Raw genomic sequence first — 18,562 nt, 5'->3', positions numbered from 1 at the left:
GGCAAGTACTTGTTTCTGAGAGTCAGTTAAAGGGAAACTGTTACCACAAGTTTCCTTATCAGGAATCAGGAAGTACTAGGAGATCATCTTGAGATTAAGGAGTTGCTTTAAAAGTGGGAGAAAGCACATTCTGGGCATCTGGCTGGGCTACACGCGACTCAGGATTGTCTGGCGGGACTCACTTGCTCCTGTGAAGCTCTTCTTTTAGTGCGATGTCCAATACTAACAGCACAACTCACTTATCAAGCATTAATATTGCTTTAGCATTTTTAATGTCCTTACTAGCTTTTTTTATAACGGTAGGAAACGCGGTGGTCATTTTAGCTTTTGTAGTGGACAAAAACCTTAGACATCGGAGTAATTATTTTTTTCTTAATTTGGCCATTTCTGACTTCTTTGTGGGTAAGTTATATCTTTATTTAAAATATTCTTCCAGTTATAATTTATTTCTGAAACCATAAAATGCACTGAATGAGATTGGGGAGGGTGAAAACAAGAGCGCTCACTACTGAAGTCTTGGGAGGACTGTGTGGCCTGCTAAGGGTGTGCTATGAATGTGAGAGCCAGTGTCGGAGGGGATTTTCATCTGAACACAGTTTATTCTTTTTATAGAATAGTCCAGAATAATTTTTATAAAGTCCAGAATAATTATAAAGATCCTGAATGTGAGAAGCACTTGTTTCTATAGGTATTTTCTTGTATGTGTAGATTTAGAAATGTAAGCATCCCTTAGTTTCCTCAGTATCATAGTGTTGGAGTAATAGGAAATATGTATGCTGGTAACCATAACAAACAGAAATCATGTATTCAGGTAAATTAAATACTATGGTTAATAGTGTTATTTTATGATATGCAAAAGTATTACAAAATATACCCAACACTAAGCTATCTCACAATTAACAAGAGTATCACAGTGTTATATATGGGTAAAGAGACCATAAAAATAAGAGTAATCTTCCTTTAAAAACACAAACTTTATAATTTTTCATTGCCTGATTGTTAGCATTTTTAAGCAATGCTTACCATAATGAGCAGAACTGCAGAAATGTTAGGTATATTGTTTTATATGATGTTGTAACTATTACTTCACTTAAGATTATTTTTTTATGTATTTAATTATTTGAGGGAGTGAAAGAGAGCAAGCGCACAGGAGCATGCAAGTGGTCCCATCTGCTGGTTCATCCCCCGAAGTCTGCAATGACTATGACTAGGCTCGTGCTGAAGCCAGAACTGGGAATTTAATCCAGTTTTCCCCCACAAAAATGGCAGGATCCTCATTACTTGACCCATCACCACTGTCTCCCAGAGTTTGCATTAACAGAAGGCTGGCGTCAGGAGCTGTAACTGGGAAGAAGCCAGGTACTCTAACATGGGTTGCAGAATCTTAACCAGCATCTTCACCAGTAGGCTAACAGCTAGGCTAAATACCCCCCCCCCCCAGTATTATTTAATCTGGCACATTCAGATCATTTTTGCTTATTGCTAATTAAGCTTATATTTATCTTAAAATGAAACTTACGGACTATTTTGTTCATTGCCTAGAACACAGTTCTTGTTCAACAAATACTAGCCCCCTCTTTTGATTTCTCAGCAATTATGTCACTCCAAGCCAAGATCTCAAACTCTGTCACAGTACCTGCCATCCCTAAGTGCTGTCCAGTGTGCAGACGCTATTAGCTAATTGGCAGATCTATTGGACAGTGTGTTAGCTTCTTCTTTAGTTTCTTTTTCAAAGTAGTGGAGAGGATAAGAGAAATTCATAAGTGACAGTGAGACTCTATGAAGACCTACCACATTCTATGGGTACTTGGAAGCAGGGGTAGAAACACATTTAGTTAGTGGCTAGTGGCATTCAAACACACTGTGAAGGATATACAGAATTTCCATTGACAGATGGGGATGAGAGAACATCCCAAGAATCAGCAGTGAATGCTGATTAAAAAAAATCATTGTTTCAGTGCTGGTGTTGCGACATGGAGGATTAGGTCAAAGGTTGCAATGATAGCATCCCATATGGGAGTTCTGGTTCAAGTTCTGGCTATTCTGCTTCTGACCCAGCATCCTGCTAACTTACCTGGGAAGGCAATTGAAGATAGTTCAAATACATGGGCCCCTGCTGCCCATATAGGGGCTGGTGTGGAAATGTTTGAATGGGAGCATCAGGGGATGAAGCTGGAATTTACACAGTGAAGGCCTGTGAACACAACAGCGAGGCTGCATTGGAGTTTATTCAGCAGGTGATGTGGAGACGTAGAGGTGCAAGGGTTGAAGCTTTCCTTTAGAGGCAGAAGAGCTGTCGGAGGTGGGAAGCTTCAGTATGTGGCTGCATGGTTTCAGAGAGGGTCCTGTGGCAATCTAGGGAGGAATCACGGGTAAGGTTCTGAGCTAGGGTGAGGGCAGAAAGAGAGGCCAGCAGGTGGAGCTGCAAAGGGTGTGGCCACACAGGGGAAAGAGAAAGATGAGCTGAAGGCTGGACTTCTCAGGCGAAGAAACCATGGCACTCTTAATAGAAATAAGGAGCCTTGTGTGGTTTTGATGCCGCATTGAACGCTCTGTAGGAAACATCCGTGGAGAGACTGGCTTAGGAGTCATGGCTGGCATGAAAATGACAGGGCTGCAGGTAAAAGTGATCAAGCAATATAGATATGTCAAAGAATGCAATGATCTCCCCACTTCTCACATCAATTCTTTCCCTCCAGGTAACCAACCTTTGCAGCTTGATGTAGATCCTTCCATGTCATTCTCTGTCTTAATGGACCTGTGCAGATGTACAATATTTGTGAATATAGAGACTATTTTGCTATAATGTACTTATCAGTCTCTTCCTCCTCAGAATTGTGGGACTTTTAGTTGATGCCAGCACTTAAAATACATGATATTGTTGGATTCACCCAGAGATGGAGGGCTTGACTGCCCTGTGGTAGGAAGGAAGAGGTGGCACAGATTACAGAACATGGGACCTGAAGCTTAGGGACAAAGGTGGCTCTAGGCAAGAATGAATGTGTGTGCCTGGCCAAGGTCGGATCCATGGCAGCCCCATCGTCCAGGGCTAAGCAGCACAGGCAGAGCCAGGGCTAGTTTTTTTTGAAATGGCCCTGCTGGGGAAGCAGTTGGCCTCTTGGCGTTCCCTCCCCACCAGCAGGTGGATGGGAAAAGAATGGGCTTCGCTCCAGAAGAGAGGAGTCAGGGGCAGGTCAGACAGCATCTCTATTAATCTACCAATATTTACTTTCCTCTCCCCCTGCACACTGTCACTGTCACCCCCAGCTTTGCTTAACACAAAACTTGCCGTGGCACAAGAATTACAACAAGCCCCAAGAGCTTTTTGTAACGAGATTCAAGTTCTCTGCTAAGGCTGTGCTTTCACGTTACCATGCTTGGAAGTGGCCCTTTTGGCTTCGCGCACAGAGGGACACTTGGAGATAGTGGAGAGGACAGGGCTCATGAGAGGTTTTTTGTCACTATAAGCCAGCCTTTCTTCATGTGTGGGTCAGGAGAACAAGAACTCCAGAACCATGTAATGATGGCAGGGCAGATTAGAACCTCACACTGGCTCAGTCTGGTCATGGGCTTTCTGGCCAAATGCTGCCCCCCCCCCCAAAATCTAGATTTGTGACATCTGAGTAGCTAGCTTCCCAGGTTTACATCTGCAAGGTAAAGAATTACTGGAGAACAATTTCAGGACCAGTTTCACCAGATATTGGTTAAATATGCCTCATCTCTAATTGGGAAAAATGTACCATCCATATCCATACTGATATACTGATAAAACCACTATGACTGATCTGTCTTCCTAGCTGTGCCTTGTTCACATCTGCATCTGTGGCCTCAGTAGCATCTTCAGGGGGAGAAGGTGGGGGCTGCCAACAGAGCCTGAACCAAGTTCTCAGGATGGTAAAGTGTACCTTCATACCTGCATATCCAAGTGAGGGCTCTTCTCTTGCCTTCCGCATTAGTCTCCTTGGGCTGCCATAAAAAACTACCAGAGGGCCGGCGCCGTGGCTCACTAGGCTAATCCTCCACCTTGCGGCGCCGGCACACCAGGTTCTAGTCCTGGTCGGGGCGCCGGATTCTGTCCCGGTTGCCCCTCTTCCAGGCCAGCTCTCTGCTGTGGCCAGGGAGTGCAGTGGAGGATGGCCCAAGTGCTTGGGCCCTGTACCCCATGGGAGATCAGGAGAAGCACCTGGCTCCTGCCATCAGATCAGCGCAGTGCGCCGGCCGCAGTGGCCATTGGAGGGTGAACCAACTGCAAAGGAAGACCTTTCTCTCTGTTTCTCTCTCTCACTGTCCACTCTGCCTGTCAAAACAACAACAACAACAACAAAACAAACAAACAAACAAAAAAACAAACTACCATAGACTAGTGACAAGCAGCAGAAATGTATTTCTTAGAGTTCTGCAGGTTGGGATGTGCCAGGTCAGGGTTGTGGCCAACGTGGTTCCTGGTGAGGGCGCTCTTCCCAGCTTATAGATGGCTGCCTTCTCACTGCGTCCTTACATGGTCTCTCTCCAATTGTGTGAAAAGAGAATCAGCTCTGATATATCTTCCCCCCTCCCTCCAAAAATGTATTTATGTATTTTGAAGAGAGAGAGAGAGAAAGAGAGAGACTCTTCCATCCACTGGCTCACCCTCCAAATGGCTACCACAGCCAGGGCTGGGCCAAAGCTGGGATCCAGGAACTCCATCTGTGTTGCCCAGATGGCAGGGACCCAAGTCCTTGAGCTATCATCTGCTGTCTTCCCAGGCACATTAGCTGGGAGCTGTATCAGAAGCTGAGCAGCTGGAACTTGAACTGGCACTCTGATATGGGATGCCATGTGACAAGCTATGTCAGAAGCAGCAGCTTGTGCTACATTGCCATCCACTGATGTCTCTTTTTAAAAAGTGTTATTTGGCAGAGCAACAGAGCGATACACAGGTATCTTTCGTCTACCTGTTTACTCCTCTAATGACCACAACAACGAGGGCTGGGCCAGGCTGAAGCCAGGACCCAGCAACTCCATCCAGATCTCCCATGTGTGTGTCAGGGGCTCAAGTACCTGGGTCATCTTGTAATAGAGCAAGTCACCTAAAGTCTTAACAGGACTTAAAGAAAAGGGCCACTTCTCAAATACCCTCAATGGCCAGGGTCAGGTCAGGGCCAGAGCCAGGAGCAGGGAACTCATTCCAGGTCTTTGATGTGAGTGGCAGGGACCCAGTTACTTGAAGTGCTATCTGCTGCCTGCTAGGGTGTGCATTAGTAGGAAAGTGGATTCAGGAGTGGAGCCAGGACTCAAACCCAGGCACTCCGATATGAGATGTGACTTCCTACCTGGCATCTTAACTCCTCCCCCAAGAAATCTGATTCTCATTCTCCTTCCCTTTCACCTTTTCCGTTGCCTCCTTCCCTCCTTTCACCTTCTTTTAGTATAGTTTGTTTTCCATCACTTTAAAAATCTTCAGACATTCCAAGGGCTTATTATTCTCTTCCAGGAACTGGTTTTTAGTTTTATGAAAGGACATCAAGAAGTTCACTGAAAAATTAATTTAAAGAATCAATTTATTTTGATGCAAAAAAATTGAAATTCAGGCATAGTTTTTTGTAACACAAAATTTTCCTTGCATTTTTGAAGATTCCTCACACATACCAAGCCTATTTGGCCTGGAAGCAAAATACCAGAGTAGACATTATAGAGATATTCAGGAATGTCAAAAGAACAGTTAACTTTTTTTTGAGAGAGAGAGAGAGAGAGAATATGAATCGATCTTCTGTCTGCTGGTTTACTTCCCAAATGGCTACAACAGTCAGGGCTGGGCCAGGCTGAAACCAGGAGCCAGAAACTCAAGTCTCCCACATATGTGGCAGGGGTCCAAGTACTTGGACCATCATCTTCCGCTCTCCCAGGTGGTTTATCAGGGAGCTAGATTGGAAGTGAAGCAGCTGGGACTCAAACGAGCACTGTGATATGGGATGCCGGCACTGACATAGCAAGTATTGGCTTAACCAGCTGTGCCATGATGCTGGCCCAGATAGTAGAGTCACTTTTTGAAAGTCCTTTGGAGTGAACCACAGACATTACACCGCAAGACAGAGGCACTGAGCATGACACTTGCATAAAACGTCACATAGAACGGAGGGTGGCAACACTGTTTTATGAAAAAAAATCGAAGAGCTAGAGCAAAACCTGTTTGAAGCTAACCACTCAAGCATTGCTAAGGTTTTTAAAGATTATCTATCTATCTATCTATCTATTTGAAAGGCAGGAAGTGGGGAGGGAGAGGGAGAGGGAGAGGATCTTCCATCTGCTGGTTCATTCCCCAAATTGGGCTCCTTTCTCATCATGTTATTCAGAAAGTGTGTGAAAAAGGGCAGCTTAATTCACACTCTTCCCTATCACCTTTTCCTCGGTGGGTTCTGCAATTCAAGCGACTACTCACCGCCTCACTCTCTTCTCTCACCCTGGGTCAGATATGAGTGCAGGTGTGGGAAAAACACACATTGCAAGCATTGGGAAGCACAGCTATGAGTCAAAATGTAAAAAAGTCGTCAAGGTACTTTGATTTGTCTCACGTTAACCTGGTGGCCTTTTTTACATCATAGCCACCCTCCCCAACACACACACCTCATTGATGAGATGAACGGTACTATTATTAAACTTACTTATTAAACATACACTTATTCTGGTTCAGACGGCCACATCGCATACTGGAGCACCTGAGTTTAGGTTCTGGTTCTGCTCTGGATTTTAGCTCTCTGCTAACATACATCCTGGGAGGCAGCACGTGATGGCTCAAGTAATTGGGTCCCTGCCACCCAACACATTCCCCTTCTTGTCTCAATTGTGTTCCTAGCTTGTGACTTTGTCCTGGCCCAGCCCCAGCTGTTGTGGACATTTGGGGAGTGAACCAGTGGGTGAGCATACACACTAGCTCTCTGCTTCTCAAATACATGAAAATTTAAAACATAAGGAGATATTCAGCAAAAATCAGACTTCAATGGAGCTTCCACTTAATCCTATCATCCACAAGTAGGGACACTGCTCTGAATTATCAATGCAATTAAAAACCCATAAAAGCTAAAGATGAAAGAGCCCAATTTAGCCATTTTTCACAGGCAGTTTCTATGCTGGACTCAATCACTGTGGTAGAGTTTATCATCTATTTGTTCATTCAGTGAAGGTTTGTACTTAAAGTCAGGGCCTGTGAAATCAAACTGCCTGTGTCAAATCCAGTCTTTTGCATTTACTAGCTAGGAGAAAATAAGGTTAACAAAGTTAAGAGGGTAAATGGGGGCTGAGTGTAATTGTCTAATTGGACTAATTATGTCTCCTTGTTGAACTTCAGATTCTGTTATCTCAGCATGTTTCCTCCCTTACAAGTTTCTGTGAAGATTAAGTGAGGCACTATTTAAAATGCACACAGAACAATGTCTGGCATTTAGTATTTGTATAATAAATTAAACTTACTTATTAAAAAAAGAATTGCTCTGGTTCAGATGTCCACATTCCGTTCGAGAGTGCCTAAGTTCTGGTTCCACCCTTAGCTGTCATGAGTTTCAGTGAAATGTGTGAGTCTTCAGTCAATGTTAGATGTTGTAGGAGATACAAACATTGACTTACAACCTGGTCCTAATTCTCTGGAGAGACAAATTAGAAGGCCACTATTATATATGAAGTCACGCAGTTGTGCCCAAGAGAAGGGTGCAGAGAACAGGTACTCAATATGGAAAGTTATGAGGACACATGGAAGGCACATCGTTTGTGACAGCTATTATGGAAATGGCATTTAAAGGGGAAATCTGTCCAGAGATGCTTGATGAAATAGGACTTCGTAAGCTTTATCCGAGCCATTTTTAGTGAATTCAGATACGTCATTGTGTTGTGTATCCAGTAAGAAAATATTTCTTTGTATTCGTTATTGTGGGCTATTTTTTTAAAACCTTTATTTTTTTCCCTGAATAGGTGTGATTTCCATTCCTCTGTACATACCCCACACTCTGTTTAATTGGAATTTTGGAAAAGAAGTCTGCCTGTTTTGGCTCATCATTGACTATCTCTTATGTACAGCATCTGTGTATAACATTGTCCTCATCAGCTATGATCGATACCAGTCAGTCTCAAATGCTGTAAGTAAAACTGTTAATTTATCTTCCTTAGAAGACAATATAAATGTCAATTTTAGATCTCCTAGCAAAAATGCTTTTAAGTATAAGTTTTTTTTTAATTGACAAGCCTTAGAGGGGCCCTATCCTTTTATCTGCTACAGAGTTCTCATTAGCACTTACTTTGTAAGATTTGGGCAAGTTGCCCCACTATATGTTACTAAAATGGGAAGGTATCAAAGAAAAGTCAAGGTGAGTCATCAGAAATGTTGTAGGGACTGGATAGCAGACTGGCTGTACAAGAGATTCACAAATGTATCAGTTTCACTCTATAGACAAATCCAGACCTAAATATGTTCCTGAAGTTGAAAATTGATGGGCAAGTAGAAAGAATTCAAGACTTTTGAATGGGATTACAAAGTCAATTCTGAAGCTCCAAAGAAAACAGGTTATGTAATGAGACCAACCAGAAAGACCAAGACCTAATACCAGTTTAGCATCCATGCCAAGAAATCTGAACTCACTTAGATCTGGAATAGCCTCATTAATGTATGTATTAGGCCTTTCATTATTGACATAAAATGCCTGATAATTTTATAAATAGAAAAGGTTTAATTAGGTAAAAATTTTGGAGGTTCAAGTCCAAGATTGCATGGCCCCATTGCTTTGTTCCCTGGTGAGGATGGCAGATGGCAATGGTGGAGCACATGTGGAGGAAAGGCCACACGATGAGCCAGATGCAGAGGGAGTAGCTGGGCCCAAACTCAGGTTTTTATAACAACCCTGTGAGGAGAACTACTTCCCAAGGGCAGGCAACCAGCGACCTAAGGACCTCCCACCAGGCCATTTCCTAAACACCATATTTGGTTCAACTTGCATCCTGTTAGTACCATTAACTTTGCAGTGTAAGGCCCTGAGTGAGTTTGGGGAACAAATCACATTTAAATTCTAGCCATGAGTTATTGACAATTCTTAAGCAAGTAAAGTTTCACAGCAACTCCCAGAACAAAGGAGAAAATAAGGTTGAAATAAAGACAGGGAGGGTGAAAGGGGGCTTACGAATTCAGGGCAGGGATCGGAACTCTTTGAGGCCTAGATGGGAAATGTCCTTCCTTCCCACGTCCCAGGTGTGGGGAGCAACTCGGACTAGACTAAGTTACTGGAATTAAGACTTACTCTATGCATCTGCTCTCCCACAATATGGCGCTGGGAGAGGAGTAAACAACTTTTACACAGCTGCCTCCAGTTCGACCAATAACCTGCAGGAGCTGATCCTGCTCCTGATTGGAGGAGAGCAGCGTACTCGGCGTGTGGGTAGCAGAGTTGGGATTGGTGGAAGAGGACTATAAAGGAGGAGAGAGACAACATGCACCAGGAACATCTAAGGGGAACACCTGAGGAACACCTGAGCAGCCCCCAGAAGCCCCCAAGAGAGCCGGCCGGCGGTGTGCCGCTCCCCCGCGGAAGTGGGGAAAGTGGCAGGGGGAGCCGCCCTTCCACGGAGGTGGAAGGGATCGGCAGCCCACCCGGGAAGGACCAGCAGCAAACCAGGGAAGGGCCGAGCAGACAAAAGAACAGCGCAGGGTCCTGTGTCGTTCCTCCACGAAGAGGGGGAGCGACACCAGGGACCCCATCCTTTGGGGGACTCCTGTATGACAAGCATCTTGCCAAGTGCTGCAACACAGAAGGGAATAAGCAGAGTCTGATTTTGAGGAGCCTAAAAATCTATGTGGAGGCAGATCTGGAAAAACATGGGTTCAGGACCACAGACTGAGCACTGTGCTGGCGGCACTGGAGGACAGGCCCACACTGGCCTGGGAGGACTGTGTGTTCTAGCATCCAACAGGACTCGGAGGCGGTGTTAGATAAGACGAAGGACAAGCTGCTGGAATAAAGAGACTCCAGAATGCTGAGCCTCAAGCAAGACGGAAGTTTCTTTTGTTGCAGGCCAGTCCAGGAAAGGTGGGAGGCTGTGCTCCAGAGACCCCCACCAACAGAGGGCTTCTACATCCTCTAGTGTAGGGAACGGCAAAATTTTACACTGAAGGATCAAATAGTAAATATTTTTGGCTTTGCAGGACTTAATATTCTGTTGCAACTGCTCAACTCTGTGCCATTGTAGCACAAAAATAACCACCCATGATATGTTAAAAAAATGTTCTTGCCTATGTTTCAATAAAACTTTATTTACCCAAACAAGTAGTGGGCCACACTTGTTGCATGGGCAGTAATTTGCTGGCCCCTGCTCTAGGCCATGGTCTTTCTCCACGTACGTTCAGGTTGTCACACCTAGTTCTAGACAGGAGGAGTAAAGAGCGAAAGTTGCAGGCAAGGGATTTTCTTTTAAGCAAGTAGTGCAGAACCGCATAATCATCTCTGTGTTGAAGCAACTTAGACCCATGGTTCCATCTCACTGCAAAGGAAGCAGGCAAACAGAAGCCTCTAGTTGGGCTGTCATATGGCCAGGAAGAAGGAGAGAATGGACATGGTAGGACAGCCAGGTTCCCCTGCACTTGGCATTGGGAACCTCATGGATGCCAGGGTCCACTATACTGTGCATTGGTCAGATCAAGGAGAAAGCGCCAACAAATTTGGATCAATAATTCAGGTGTTGATAATCTTATATCTTTAAAACTATAAGTCGAACAATTATTAATCCTTAAAGTCAATTCAGTGAGCTGTGACCATTTTTTTTTTTTAATGAAAAAATATGGAATGGAGCAGTGGAGAAAAATAAACTAGATCAGAAAAAGATCTGAGTACCTGGTGTATAATTGAAGTATTGCTACAAATGCTTCTGTCTATGTACTTGTCATCACAAAATCATTTCCTTGCTTTAAGTCACAGAGATGTTTGCAAACAGTGCTCTGATTCCAAATGTTTCACATTTGCACTTTAAAACTTCCCTTTCTTTCTGGGCGAACATTTCCTTTTCATCTTCAGCGAGTGGCTAAGCTTTTTGAATCTATCCTCAGGTTTGTGTTGCAGAAAAGGGGCAACTTGCCCAGCTAGAAAAAACCCTTAGAGAAACGAGGAGGGATGCCCAGGAGGAAAGCGAAGTTTGTTTCATCTTCTTCGTGCCCAGAGGATTTCTTCTGGCAGTGCAGGCTGGGAGGGATGAGGTCGACTCAATCTGGTCCCTAGCGCACAGTACAGTGTCAAGTTGGTGATAAGGACTCCCCAAGTGAATGCCTGCCTGCTGGCCCGGGAGCTCAGGCAGCACCTGCAGCCCTGTATGCTGTCGGGGGCAACCAGAAGGACACCTTCTAGGACCACTGGGTGCTTGGGGGCAGTGACCGTGGGGAAGATGAACTCTGGTTTTTTTTTTTTTTTTTTTTTGACAGGCAGAGTGGACAGTGAGAGAGAGAGAGACAGAGAGAAAGGTCTTCCTTTGCCATTGGTTCACCCTCCAATGGCTGCCGCGGCTGGCGCGCTGCGACCAGCACACTGCGCTGATCCGATGGCAGGAGCCAGGTACTTCTCCTGGTCTCCCATGGGGTGCAGGGCCCATGGACTTGGGCCATCCTCCACTGCACTCCGTGGCCACAGCAGAGAGCTGGCCTGGAAGAGGGGCAACTGGGACAGAATCCGGCGCCCCGACCGGGACTAGAACCTGGTGTGCCGGCGCGCAAGGCGGAGGATTAGCCTAGTGAGCGGCGGCGCCGGCCGGGCGCTGGGAAGCTGAACTCTTACGTAGATGCCACGTGGTTGAAGCAAGAGTGGGTTGAGAAGGACAGCCAGGCTAGGGGAAAGCCCGGAGGGCTTGGCAGTCAAAATGCAGGACGAAGAGGGCGGGCATGGCATTTCTGTACCAGTGAAATCAAGATGAGAGCAATACTGGGGCTGGGAGCCCTGGCTAGGGCACCGTAGCAGTTTCCTTTGTGCTTCGAACAACAAGCATTTGTTCTCCCCTGCTTCCAACAGTTAGGAGTTTACCATCAAGGTGTTGGCAGGGACATCCTTTCTCTGAAGGCTCAAGACGAGGATGTTCCATGCCTTCTCTTAGCTTCTGGTGGTGTTGGCAGTCCTGATGTTCCTTGCCTTGAAGATGCTTCACTCCCACCTCGGCCTCCGTCACCACGTGGTGCTCTCTGCATGTATGTGTCTCTTTCTCTTCTTAGAAGGACCCTGGACTAATAGGAGCTCATCCTACCAAAATGATATCCACCAAGACTGTATTTCCATATAAGGCCACAATCACTAGTATTGGTGGTTAGGACTGCTATATATATATATATATATATATATATATATATGTATATTTAATATATAAATATAGAAAATATAATATAAAATATATTTTTTGCCAAGTAGAATTAGACAGTAAGAGAGGGAGAGAGTTATAGACAGTGAGAGAGAGAGACAGAGAGAAAGGTCTTCCTTCTGTTGGTTCACTCCCCTGATGACCGCTACAGCTGGCACTGCACCAATCTGAAGTCAGGAGTCGGGTACTTCCTCTTGGTCTCCCATGCGGGTGCAGGGACCCAAGCACTTGGGCCATCCTCCACTGCCCTCCCAGGCCACAGCAGAGAGCTAGACTAGAAGAGGAGCAACCGGAACTAGTACCCGGCGCCCCAACCGGGGCTAGAACCTGGGGTGCTGGCGCCGCAGGCAGAGGATTAGCCAAGTGAGCCACAGCACTGGCCCGTGGACTGAAATATATTTTTAGAGGAACACAATTCAACCCACAAGAGGCACTTAGAATGGGTGCTGGAATCTGATTCTTAACACCAGGTGCCCTGCCTCACAAAGGAAAGCTGGGTGGCAGAACATTTGGGTGTTTCCTGGGGTGGAGAAGGAAGCTGGGTGAGAAGAGATGGTATTCTGGATGATGAGCGCAGCCTCAGTGGGTGAGAAGTCAGCCACTGCTGGAATTGAGGGAGGCACTCCCACCAGCCTGGGTCTGGATTCAAGCAACACTTGAACTGTCTGTCAAAAACGCTTTCCACAAGGGCAGGTGTCATGACACAGCAGGTTCAGCTGCTGTTTGTGATGCCAGCATCCCATATTAGAGTGCCAGTTTGAGTCCTGGCTCCTCTGCTTTTAGTCCTGTTTCCTGCTAAGTGCCTGGGAAGGCAGGAGATGATGGCCTGAGTAGCTGGATTCCTACCACCCATGTTGGAGAACTGGGTGGAGTTCTTTGCTCCTGCCTTTGGCCGTGTGAATCAGAAGGAAGAGCGCTTGCTCTCTTCCCATCCTCACCCCTTTGTCTCTCCCTCTTTGCTAAACTGCCTTTAAAATAAATATTTTAAAAATTTTTCAATGCTTCCCACAGATGATAACACTTGTCTCTTCTTCTCAAATCCCTTGGCTGTCTATGATCTCAAATGACCTATGCATGACGGGAGAGAGGTCCCTTACCAGCATATGCTTTGTATCATTACAAAGGCTGCATAGAGCAATTAAAACACTAAGTGCAGTTTTATGGCCATGTGGGCATTGTTAGCATCTTGATAACCATTAGACTTCGTGCAGGAGATGTGCTAATGAATGGCCCAAGAAACAGAAGGCGAAAAAGTTTGTCATGCACAGGAACTTGCAGTCAACGTGGGAGGTATGTGAGCCTGGCTTGAGAAATACTAGTTGTTCAGAGTAAAACAGCTATACTTCCGGTAATTAAAAAGGAAATGACTTGGTTTCTTTGCTTTTATTCTTAATCAGCTCCCTCTGACGTCAAGCTGTTAGTGAGCCCTTCTCAGCACGTACAGTCTTCCAAGAAAGACAACGCAGGATAATGTACATCTGTGTGAAAACACTGTAGAATGAGACTTAAAAACTCAGAAGATGGCATGAGAAAGGGCAAAGGGACTGGTTTAGATCTGTAATTGATGCACAGTTATTCTTAAGTGTTGAAAATTAACTGAAATGTGATCCCTGTTGAACATGGTGGTGGGAATGGGAGAGGGAAGAGATGTATAATTTGGGACATGCTCAGGCTGACTTGCCCCAAGTGGTGGAGTTGGAAGCATACCAGGGGATTCCAATTCAATCCCATCGAGGTGGCATGTACCAATGCCATCTCACTGTTCCAGGTGATCAGTTTCAGTTCACAGTTGGTCATGGTGGAGGGACTGGGAGTCAAAGGGAGCACATAGACAAGTCTAGTACCTGCTAACGCTAACTGATGGAGTAAATAAAGGGGAGAGTGATCCAACATGGGAAGTGAGATACTCAGCAGACTCATAGAATGGCAGATGTCCTAAATAGCACTCTGGCCTCAGAATCAGCCCTAAAGGCATTCGGAGCTGGCTGAAAAGCTCATGAGAGTATTTCAGGCATGGAAAGCCAAGACACTCTGGCAAAAGATCTCTGCGAGTGAGATCCCAGTGGAAAGAACAGGCCATCAAAGAAGGAGGTACCTTTCTCTGAAGGGAGGAGAGAACCTCCACTTTGACTATGACCTTGTCTAAACAAGATAAGAGTCGGAGAACTCAGAGGGCTTCCATAGCCTTGGAAACTCATGACTGGAGCATAGGGAGATTACTGATGCCATAGACAGGAGTGTCAATTGGTAAAGTCAACAACAGGAGTCACTGTGCACTTACTCCTCATGTAGGATCTCTGTCCTTAATGTGCTGTACATTGAGATTTAATGCTATAACGAGTACTCAAACAATATATTTCACTTTGTGTTTCTATGGGGGTGCAAACTGTTGAAATCCTTACTTAATGCATACTAAACTGATCCTCTGTAAAAAAAAAAAAAAAAAAAGAAAGAAAGAAAGAAATTATCAATTCCCAACTTGACTCTCACTGGGATTAAACATGACAATAGGTCTGCTCTGATTTCATCATCATTTAAAAAAATCATCTATTATTTTTCACTTTATGTTTCTGTGTGGGAGCAAACTGTTGAAATCCATACTTAATGTATACTAAGCTGATCTTCTGTATATTAAGATAATCGAAAATGAATCTTGATGTGAATGGAAGGGGAGAGGGAGTGGGAAAGGGGAGGGTTGTGGGTGGGAGGGACGGTATGGGGGGAAAGCCATTGTAATCCATAAGTCGTACTTTGGAAATTTATATGCATTAAATAAAAGTTTAAAAAAAAAAAAAAAGAAAGGGCAAAGGGAAGCACATTCCCATTTTCTGAAGGCCATTTCCTTTCCCATAAGTGAGGGGACTTAGGAAACGTGAAACAGTAAAGCTGGAAGGAAACTTACAGACCTAAAAGAGGTTCCGAGAGGTTGGCTTAGAAAAGCCAGAGAGGTCCCCTTAAAAAATTCTTGATTTGTACATTTATCTTTCATGTAGCGTGGTTGGTATTAGGTGTCTTTTGATTTAGAAGATTTTTTTTAAAGATTTATTTATTTATTTGAGAGTCAGAGTTACACAGAGAGAGAAGAGGCAGAGAGTGAGAGAGGTCTTCCATCTGATGGTTCACTCCCTAATTGGCCACAATGTCCAGAGCTGTGCCGATCTGAAGCCAGGAGCCGGGAGCCTCCTCCAGGTCTCCCACGCGGGTGCAGGGGCCCAAGGGCCTGGGCCATCTTCCACTGCTTTTCCAGGCCATAGCAGAGAGCTAGATTGGAAGTGGAGCAGCCGGGTCTCGAACCGGCGCCTCAGGCCAGGGCATTAACCCGCTGCTCCACAGTGCCGGCCCCAGAAGATATGAAGGATTTCAGGATTGGGGCCAGTTGTTGTGCAGTAAGTTAAGCCAGCACTTGTGATGCCAGCTTCTCACACCAACGTGCCAGTTGGCTGTTCTTCGGATCTAACTGCTAGCTAATTTTGTGCTCAGGAAGGCAGCAGAAGATGGTACTTGGACCCCTGCTACCCACGTGGAAGATCAAGATGGAGGTCCTGGCTCCTGGCTTTGGCTGTTGCAGCTATTTGGAGAGTGAACGAGTGGAGGAAGATCTCCACCTGTCAATCTGTCTCTCTCTGTTGCTCTACTTTTCAAACACATAAATAAATCATTAAAGTTTTCAGGATTGACACAAGGATACTGGGTCTTGTGGATGGGGGGCAATTCTCACTCATAGAACGTCATTTTCCCTTATGGAAGCCTGTCTTTGTGACCAAGTAGAGCTAGAACATTCTCTACCCTTAAAGATCATGGCTCTTAGCCCAGTGCAGTCTTTCAAAGCGTCTGACTATCGCAGCTTTGTCAGCATATTTGTGAAGTGAGAACACTTGGGGAAAGCAGTGACTTGGCAATGCTCAACAGCTGTCCCACTTCTCGGCAGCAGGTTCAACGTTTTTTTGTTTGTGCTGGATCTTCTTGGGAGTGATACCAGAGTTCTCCTTCCTCCTCTTGACCCCACTTTAAAGTCTCAGCTTAGACTCCAGAGCAGATTCTTTCCGAGTACTGGAATCAGTTAAGGCAGTGGCTTTCAACCTTTCTTTGACTTTGCCTGCAGTAAGATATGCATTTTACACTGTAACCCAGTGCCTGCATTTCCCTCTCGCTATGTCCATTTTCCCACAGATAATGTGACTTTATTTGGTGAAGTATCATCAAACAATGCCTATCCTTGCTAAGTGTGGTACATTCTGACATTGGTTGTTCTATTTCATTGACAAGACATGACCTGGTCTGCAGATTAAGAAATGCTGTGATAGGGTGCACCCGATTTCAGTAGGTTAGTAACTCAGATTGGTGTCTGTGGATTAGGAAAAATTGCTTTCTTCTTTTAGATATTGGCCTCGACATCTTCTGTAGTGCCAGAGGTTTCACCTCAAGGGTTATAGTCTTTCCCTTGAAAATCATAAAGAAATTTGCATTTTGGCCCAGGCTCCACTGAAGTTGAGTCTTTTGTCCTGACCCAAATCTTGATAGCCAGGTTAGTTACCACTCCCATCTCCTGCACACCCCTGAGACTTCTGAGGACCTATGGGATGCCCTATGCAATCAATATATGTTCATTAGACTGGAAACAGCTTCTCTGATCTCTTCTAGGTATCTTACAGAGCTCAGAACACAGGGAGCCTGAGGATTGTCTTCCAGATGGCGGCTGTTTGGGTGCTGGCCTTCTCAGTGAATACGCCGATGATTCTAATTTCAGAGTCTTGGAAGAATGGGAGTCAGGCGTGTGAACCCGGATTTTTTTCAACGTGGTACATCTTAGCCATCACATCACTCTTTGAAATCCTGGTCCCAGTCATCTTCGTTGCATATTTCAATGTGTATATTTACCGGCGCCTAAGGAAGCGTGGCAATGTCACTAGGGAAGGTGGCCATCCTAGGCTCCCTGCTGTCCCTTCCAGTGTCTGTGGATACCTACTCAGATGTAGGCTACTCTCCAGGACATCTCTTCCCCCATCAGAGGAAGCACGTACATCCCTTCATTCAGAGAGACAGGGGAAAAAAGGCAGCCTTTTGACTTCCTTGCAAACTCAGACAAAGAACAATATAATTGCTTCTAAAATGAGTTCTCTCTCCCACTCAGATTCCTTATCCCTCCACCAGAGGGAACATCTCAAACTGTTTAGAGCCAGTAAATTAGCCATCCTCTTAGGAGTTTTTGCCGTTTGCTGGACTCCCTATTCTTTGTACACAATTGTTCATTCAATTCACCCCCAAGCAGTGCACCCTAAATCACAGTGGTACAAAGTCACATTCTGGCTTCAGTGGCTCAATTCCTTTGTCAATCCCTTCTTGTACCCATTATGTCACAAGCATTTTCAGAAGGCTTTCTTGAAAATATTTTGTCTGAAAAAGCAACCCTTACCATCACAAACTCTGTCATTATCATCTTAAAGATAATGTCATCCCTTCTGTAAATTTGTCTCCCTTTCACTTTGGTGAATTTAAGCTGGTTTTCACTTTACCCTCTGATTCTGTGGAACTAATCATAAAATTGTAACACCTGAAACACTTTAAAAATTTGAAGCTGGAACTCAATGGAAAAGCATTCCAGGGCATAACCACCCTATACTGATGGACAATATTTTGGTAAACCCATAGTCACAGTAGTACTATTTTTTTTTTTTTAGCTGTCACCTCTTCCTCTCGAGATCTTAATAGAACATTGCTTGTTAAAATGAGTTTTGTTTTCCTTTCTAGGTTCAGTGTTTGTGGTACATTCTATATTCCTCTTTTATAGTAATATGCACACATCCCATCTGACAATCATTCCCTAACGTGTACAATAGGGAAAGGCACCTCCTTGCTGGGGGTGGGCAGCTCTGTTGGGGTTTGAGTTGGCGAGAGCGGGGAGCTGGAGTGTGCTGAGGTGAACTCACGTGCATTTCCACACGGTGCCCCTGATCCCAGGAAGGAGGAAGCACAGTGAGAGAGAGAAGAGATGGTCGACCGGGCAGCTCTCAGATGTCCTCGACATTATGTCAGAGGCCCCTGTGGCCATGGGGTGCAAGGGGAGGGCCCAGCAACGCTCACCAGTGGTTGAAAGGATGGTTTGTCTTCTGCCTGCCCCCTTCCCACTTCCACATCAGCTCAAACTTCCCTTCGAGAGCAAACTGGGAGAAAGTGCAAGGCTAAGACATGGTGAAAGCACTGTATTGAAAATAGTTGG

At 45.1% G+C, this 18,562-nt stretch overlaps 1 protein-coding gene across 1 annotated transcript; it reads left to right on the top strand.

The window, feature by feature from the left end:
• Positions 1 to 113: 113 nt before the first annotated feature.
• Positions 114 to 17,937, top strand: HRH4 (histamine receptor H4). The gene is made up of 3 exons (XM_002713460.5): positions 114 to 402; positions 7,942 to 8,105; positions 16,987 to 17,937. Exons 1-3 carry the CDS (start codon positions 213 to 215, stop codon positions 17,785 to 17,787), a joined length of 1,155 nt encoding a protein of 384 aa, XP_002713506.2. The 5' UTR covers positions 114 to 212; the 3' UTR covers positions 17,788 to 17,937.
• The last annotated feature ends 625 nt before the right edge of the window (positions 17,938 to 18,562 follow it).

The sequence above is a fragment of the Oryctolagus cuniculus genome, chromosome 10 (genome assembly GCF_964237555.1).
Source record: "Oryctolagus cuniculus chromosome 10, mOryCun1.1, whole genome shotgun sequence".
NCBI lineage: Eukaryota > Metazoa > Chordata > Mammalia > Lagomorpha > Leporidae > Oryctolagus > Oryctolagus cuniculus.
This window is presented reverse-complemented; position numbering and strand designations above follow the sequence as displayed.